General features: G+C 44.4%; 1 protein-coding gene across 6 annotated transcripts in view; it reads right to left on the bottom strand.

The window, feature by feature from the left end:
• Positions 1 to 7,500, bottom strand: part of LOC120058298 (R3H domain-containing protein 2-like) — a 99,107-nt gene that overhangs the window by 13,402 nt on the left and 78,205 nt on the right. For 2 of the 6 annotated variants that reach the window (XM_039006902.1, XM_039006883.1), the window contains 3 exons: positions 4,822 to 5,227; positions 793 to 953; positions 381 to 532 (listed from right to left, as the gene is read on the bottom strand). In XM_039006902.1, coding sequence (XP_038862830.1) covers positions 381 to 532; positions 793 to 953; positions 4,822 to 5,227 — 719 coding nt within the window. Of the gene's footprint in view, positions 1 to 380; positions 536 to 792; positions 957 to 4,821; positions 5,228 to 7,500 lie in introns of all 6 variants that reach the window. The other 4 variants (XM_039006857.1, XM_039006893.1, XM_039006875.1 and 1 more) reach the window with 3 other exon arrangements.

Raw genomic sequence — 7,500 nt, 5'->3', positions numbered from 1 at the left:
CATTTACAGCTCAGTTTCCCCAGAGTGTCTTACAATTATTGCTTAGCCAGGCGGTCAGCAGGAGAACTTGTTACAGAGAGAGTTACATTCAACTTCATTCAGGAATGAACGGATTCAGACTCTATCAGTCTGCTTCTGGAGTTTAGACCATTTCCTCTGTAATGCTTGTTTGTTTGTTTTAAAGCGTACTTTATTATTGTTATTCCAGAAGTGAGATTAGAAGTGACACTTATCTAGAACAAGTTATCTGGGTTGTAGCTCAACAGGTCTGCTGAGGCAATATGTTGGCTAGTGGAGTTCTTCCCCATACAATATCCAGCACTTCAGCATCTGTTCAAAGCACGCTATATATAAATCACCTTTTTTTTTAATGTATCTACCTTGTGCTGTTCTGTTGTGTGGGGGTGATGACGCTGTAGTATACGGGCATGGGCCCCTGGACAGTCTGTAGAGACTGGCTGACTGGCACCATGACCTGCTGCTGGTACTGCTGGTGCTGGATCACCTGTTGAGAGTCACTGGCCACAGGGACCTGCTAGGAGGCAAGACACATGAACACGTAGCCAAGGTGAGTTGCCACCCTCTGCCCAAGAGGGAATATCCTCTTGGTCCAATTGCCTGGTTTCACCGAGTGAGAGACCCGGGTTCGGATCACACCAGTAACATCCCACTAGTTACTTTTACATAAGAATAGTTGTGGTCCGAGAACTGAGCCTTGAGAAACTCCCAAATGCATATAAGATGTAGCAATCACATTAACACACACACACACACACACAACCTTAACTGTACCTGATATGAGGGCATCTGTGGGTACTGGACCATCATGGCCGTCACCTGTCCATGCATGCCCTGCCCCTGGGAGGTGAGGAGAGCCTGGTTCTGGGGCTGCTGGGGTACTCCTATCATTCCCTGGTACTGGGGCTGCTGGCTGGGCATCATGGTCTGGAGAGCTGCTGGTTATGTAGGACATGGTCATGGTAACACAGGTGTGTGTGTGTGTGTGTGTGTGTGTGTGTGTGTGTGTGTGTGTGTGTGTGTGTGTGTGTGTGTGTGGATATTCTGGGTATGCTGCATTTCCATCAACCCTGGTCCTACTGGTGACACGCAAGGCACATGTAAGAATCACATTTATACTCCAAATACATTTGAATGTACAGGAATTTGACTCAGTGAAATGGAGCTGCCACAAAACAGGATATACAGACAGGCGATAAACAGGATATACAGACAGGCGATAAACAGGATATACAGACAGGCGATAAACCGGATATACAGACAGGCGATAAACCGGATATACAGACAGGCGATAAACCGGATATACAGACAGGCGATAAACCGGATATACAGACAGGCGATAAACCGGATATACAGACAGGCGATAAACCGGATATACAGACAGGCGATAAACCGGATATACAGACAGGCGATAAACCGGATATACAGACAGGCGATAAACAGGATATACAGATGCAGAATTTACACAAATCCACATACAGCAAGCTAATAACTACGGAATACACTATAAACACTAAGATACATTATTTAAATGATGCATGTAGGGACGTATCAATAAAAAACTATTTAAAGTTCATGTTAACACAGGCTGTCTAGAAAGAAAGGAATGTACACATAAAGTCATGGAAGACCATGGGCCTATCTGGGAAGCAGAACATGACTGTCCGGCAGGGGGTAGGCTTGTCGCCGCCTGGATGCTCAGGGTCATTCCGACTATAATCAAGGTAACTTTTTAGGACTCATTGCATCAGTACTTCTGTCCCCAACTACACAATGTGGTGACTAAAATAGCCATTTATTCCTGGGAACCAGTATTTAGCTAACCTTGATCCTTGTGTTATTTTAGAGCACTGTTGGCGTTGTTTCTGTTGACACAGCAAGGGTCTGATCATGTTGACTGGGTGAGTGAACGGCTACCGTACACAGTTGCCAAATCAGGTAATCAGCACTTCGGTGCCTCTATGCCTTGAAGGTCTCTGTACTCGAAACACAACACACTGTTGATAAATGTTTATTCAGCAAATATACACAGTGAAATACAGTGTGCAGTAGTCCTGGCTTGCACCGGTCCTGCTTAGTCAGATTCTGACGCAACTGAGTGTAACCTCATTTTAACATGAAGTGCAGAAATTGAGTTGGCTTTGGTCAATAGCATGTCCAATACATTAAAAAATTATGTTTATAACCTGGTATTTGGTTAAAAAATAAGAAAAATGGCTGAACGGACAGTTACGAGATGCAGGGAGTGTATCGTGTAGCCCCATCCAAGTAGATGTCAGAAGTTTTATCAAAATTGGTGTTGTATGAACACGGATGTGGTCAGATGTAATCACACCCAACCAAAATATAAACGCAACATGTAAAGTGTTGGTCCCATGCTTCAAGAGCTGAAATAAAAGACTCCAGAAATATTCCAAATACACAAAAAGCTTATTTCTCTCAAATGATGTGTACAAATTGGTTTAAATCCCTGTTAGTGAGCTTTTCTCAGTTGGCCGGCTGGACGTAGTGACAAATTCAGCAGCTTATGGAAGAGAAATTAACATTACATTCTCTGGCAACAGCTCTGGTGGACATTCCAGCAGTCAGCATGCCAATTGCATGCTCCCTCAAAACTTGAGACATTGTGTTGTGTGACAAAACTGCACATTTTAGAATGGCCTTTTATTGTCCCAGCACAAGGTGAACTTGTGTAATGATCATGCTGTTTAATCAGATTATTGAAATGCCACACCTGTCAGGCGGATGGATTATCTTGGCAAAGGGGAAATACTCACTAAAAGGGAAGTAAACATATTTGTGCAAAATATATCAGAATGTTTTTTTTTTGTGTACAGGGGGGGAAAATTAGTTTTTTTATTGGATCACAAGGGCAATACAACCATAAAAATAAAATTACAATTCCCCCCCCATAAAAAAAAAAAAACGTACATCCCCTCCCACCCATTCCAAATATACATACACACCCCCCACCCCACTTTCCATGTTTCCAGAGTGCTAGGACTCGTTTTATTCATACGGCAGTGGATAACTCCAACATAATTACGTCCTGAAAGTATGCAAGCCAGTTCCTTATATGAAGGTCAGCGTATGGAACATTTCTGGAATCTTTCATTTCAGCTCATGAAACCAACACTTCACATGTTTCATTTACAGATTGTACTCAGAACCCTTGACTTTTTCCCACATTTTGTTAGGTTACAGCCTTATTCTAAAATTGATTAAGTTGATGTTTTTTTCCCCTCATCAACCTACACACACAATACCCCATAATGACAAAGCAAAAAAAGTTTAAGACATTTTTGCAAATTTATGAAAAAGAAAAACTGAAATATCACATTTACATAGGTATTCAGACCCTTTACTCAGTACTTTGTTGAAGCACCTTTGGCAGCGATTACAGCCTTGAGTCTTCTTGGGTATGAGGATACAAGCTTGGAACACCTGTATTTGGGGAGTTTCTACTATTCTTCTCTGCAGATCCTCTCAAGCTCTGTCAGGTTGGATGGGGAGCGTCGCTGCACAGCTATTTTCAGGTCTCTCCAGAGATGTTCAATTGGGTTCAAGGCCAGGCTCTGGCTGGGCCACTCAAGGACATTAAGAGACTTATCCCAAAGCCACTCCTGCATTGTCTTGGCTGTGTGCTTAGGGTCCTTGTCCTGTTGGAAGGTGAACCTTCACCCCAGTCTGAGGTCCTGAGCACTCTGGAGCAGGTTTTCATCAAGGATGTCTCTGTAATTGGCTCCGTTCATCTTTCCCTCGATCCTGGCTAGTCTCCCAGTCCCTGCTGCTGAAAATGCTCCACACAGCATGATGCTGCCACCACCATGCTTCACCTTGGAAATGGTGCCAGGTTTCCTCCAGACATGACGCGTGGCATTCAGGACAAAGAGTTCAGTCTTGGTTTCATCAGACCAGAGAATCTTGTTTCTCATGGTCTGAGAGTCTTTAGGTGCCTTTTTAGCAAACTCCAAGCGGGCTGTCATGTGCCTTTTACTGAGGAGTGGCTTCCGTCTGGCCACTCTACCATAAAGGCCTGATTGTCGAGTGCTACAGAGATGGTTTTCCTTCTGGAAGGTTCTCCCATCTCCACAGAGGAACTCTAGAGCTCAGTCAGAGTGACCATCGGGTTCTTGGTCACCTCCCTGACCAAGGCCCTTCTCTCCCGATTACTCAGTTTGGCCGGGCGGCCAGCTCTAGGAAGAGTCTTGGTGGTTCCAAACTTCTTCCATTTAAGAATGATGGAGGCCACTGTGTTCTTGGGGACCTTCAATGCCGCAGAAATGTTTTGGTACCCTTCCCCAGATCTGTGCCTCGACACGATCCTGTATCAGAACTCTACGGACAATACCTTCGACCTCATGGCTTGTTTTTTGCTCTGAGGTGCACTATCAACTGTGGGACCTTTATATAGACAGGTGTGTGCCTTTCCAAATCATGTCCAATGAATTCAATTTACCACAGGTGGACTCCAATCAAGTTGTAGAAACATCAGAAGGATGATCAAAGGAAATAGGATGCACCTGAGATCAATTTCAAATCCCATAGCAAAGGGTCTGAATACTTACGTAAATAAGGTATTTCTGTTTTTGATTCGTCATTATGGGGTATTGTGTGTAGATTGCTGAGGAAATTGTTTTATTTAATCAATTTTAGAATAAGGCTGTAACGTAACAAAATGTGGGAAAAAGTCAAGGGGTCTGAGTACTGTATATTCTTGTTCAGTATAAAACTGTACAACACTTTAAAAACACAGACAGACTAATCTTTAATTGAGAAAGATGGTACTTTAGTGGTACTGACCAGACTGCTGTGTGGGCTGAGCCATGGGCTGGGGCATGGGCTGGGCAGGGTAGGACACCTGGTGAGACATGGGTCCAGGCCGGTACTGTTGCCCTGTGCTGGGGTACTGCTGCCCAGGGCTGGGGTACTGTTGCCCTGTGCTGGGGTACTGTGGCCCTGTGCTGGGGTACTGTGGCCCTGTGCTGGGGTACTGCTGCCCTGTGCTGGGGTACTGCTGCCCTGTGCTGGGGTACTGCTGCCCTGTGCTGGGGTACTGCTGCCCTGTGCTGGGGTACTGCTGCCCTGTGCTGGGGTACTGCTGCCCAGGGCTGGGGTACTGTTGCCCTGTGCTGGGGTACTGCTGCCCTGTGCTGGGGTACTGCTGCCCAGGGCTGGGGTACTGCTGCCCTGTGCTGGGGTAAGATATCTGGAGGAGCAGAGGGAGGGAGAAATACAGTCAGTTCATCGGTAGTACAATAAGAACCCTTCCAACCAAGGTGCATTAATAATAAGGGCACAAACTAGAAATCAACTCTTAGAGGTTGATGGAAGTTCAAAGTAGAGGTCGACCGATTATGATTTTTCAACGCCGATACCGATTATTGGAGGACCAAAAAAGCCGATACCGATTAATTGGCCGATTTTTTAAATGTATTTGTAATAATGACAATTAAAACAATACTTAATGAACACTTATTTTAACTTAATATAATACATCAATAAAATTAATTTAGCAATTTAAATTATGCAAAAACAGTGTTGGAGAAGAAAGTAAAAGTGCAATATGTGCCATGTAAGAAAGCTAACGATTCAGTTCCTTGCTCAGAACATGAGAACATATGAAAGCTGGTGGTTCCTTTTAACATGAGTCTTCAATATTCCCAGGTAAGAAGTTTTAGGTTGTAATTATTATAGGAATTATAGGACTATTTCCCTCTATACCATTTGTATTTCATTAACCTTTGACTATTGGATGATCTTTAGTATTGCAAGTGTAACAGTATAGCTTCCGTCCCTCTCCTCGCTCCTCCCTGGGCTCGAACCAGTAACACAACGACAACAGCCACCATCGAAGCAGCGTTAACCATGCAGAGCAAGGGGAACAACTACTAGAAGGCTCAGAGCGAGTGACGTTTGAAACGCTATTAGCTCGCTAACTAGCTAGCCATTTCACATCGGTTACATCAGCCTCATCTCGGGAGTTGATAAGCTTGAAGTCATAAACAACGCAATGCTTGACGCACAACGAAGAGCTGCTGGCAAAATGCACAAAAGTGCTGTTTGAATGAATGTTTACGCGCCTGCTTCTGCCTACCACCGCTCAGTCAGATACTTAGATACTTGTATGCTCAGTCAGATTATATGCAACGCAGGACACGCTAGATAATATCTAGTAATATCATCAACCATGTGTAGTTAACTAGTGGTTATGATTGATTGTTTTTTATAAGATAAGTTTAATGCTAGCTAGCAACTTACCTTGGCTTACTGCATTCGCGTAACAGGCAGTCTCCTTGTGGAGTGCAACGAGAGAGAGGCAGGTCGTTATTGCGTTGGACTAGTTAACTGTAAGGTTGCAAGATTGGATCCCCTGAGCTGACAAGGTGAAAATCTGTCGTTCTGCCCCTGAACAAGGCAGTTAACCCACCGTTCCTAGGCCGTCATTGAAAATAAGAATGTGTTCTTAACTGAATTGCCTCGTTAAATAAAGGTATAAAAACATATTTTTCTTTTTAAAAACGGCGCCCAAAAATACCGATTTCCGATTGTTATGAAAACTTGAAATCGGCCCTAATTAATCGGCCATTCCGATTAATCGGTCGACCTCTAGTTCAAAGGTAGCATTTATATGTATTATGGATGCCCATTAGTTCCTGCCAAGGCAACAGTTACTCTTCCTGGGGTCTAGCAAAATGAAGGCAGTTACAATACATTCATTACAGATTTCACAACACATTGTGTGCCCTCAGGACCCTACTCCACTACCACATATCTACAACCGCTACCTCACAAAGTGCTGAACACACTGCCACTAGCTACATCACAAAGTGCTGAACGCACTGCCACTAGCTACCTCACAAAGTGCTGAACACACTGCCACTAGCTACATCACAAAGTGCTGAACGCACTGCCACTAGCTACCTCACAAAGTGCTGAACACACTGCCACTAGCTACATCACAAAGTGCTGAACGCACTGCCACTAGCTACCTCACAAAGTGCTGAACACACTGCCACTAGCTACATCACAAAGTGCTGAACACACTGCCACTAGCTACATCACAAAGTGCTGAACACACTGCCACTAGCTACCTCACAAAGTGCTGAACACACTGCCACTAGTTACCTCACAAAGTGCTGAACACACTGCCACTAGCTACATCACAAAGTGCTGAACACACTGCCACTAGTTACCTCACAAAGTGCTGAACACACTGCCACTAGTTACCTCACAAAGTGCTGAACACACTGCCACTAGTTACCTCACAAAGTGCTGAACACACTGCCACTAGCTACATCACAAAGTGCTGAACACACTGCCACTAGTTACCTCACAAAGTGCTGAACACACTGCCACTAGTTACCTCACAAAGTGCTGAACACACTGCCACTAGCTACCTCACAAAGTGCTGAACACACTGCCACTAGCTACCTCACAAAGTGCTGAACACACTGCCACTAGTTACCTCACTGCCACTAG

This window comes from Salvelinus namaycush, chromosome 2 (genome assembly GCF_016432855.1).
Source record: "Salvelinus namaycush isolate Seneca chromosome 2, SaNama_1.0, whole genome shotgun sequence".
NCBI classification, from domain to species: domain Eukaryota; kingdom Metazoa; phylum Chordata; class Actinopteri; order Salmoniformes; family Salmonidae; genus Salvelinus; species Salvelinus namaycush.
Note: the sequence above shows the minus strand (reverse complement) of the source record. Positions and strands in the feature narration are given on the sequence as shown.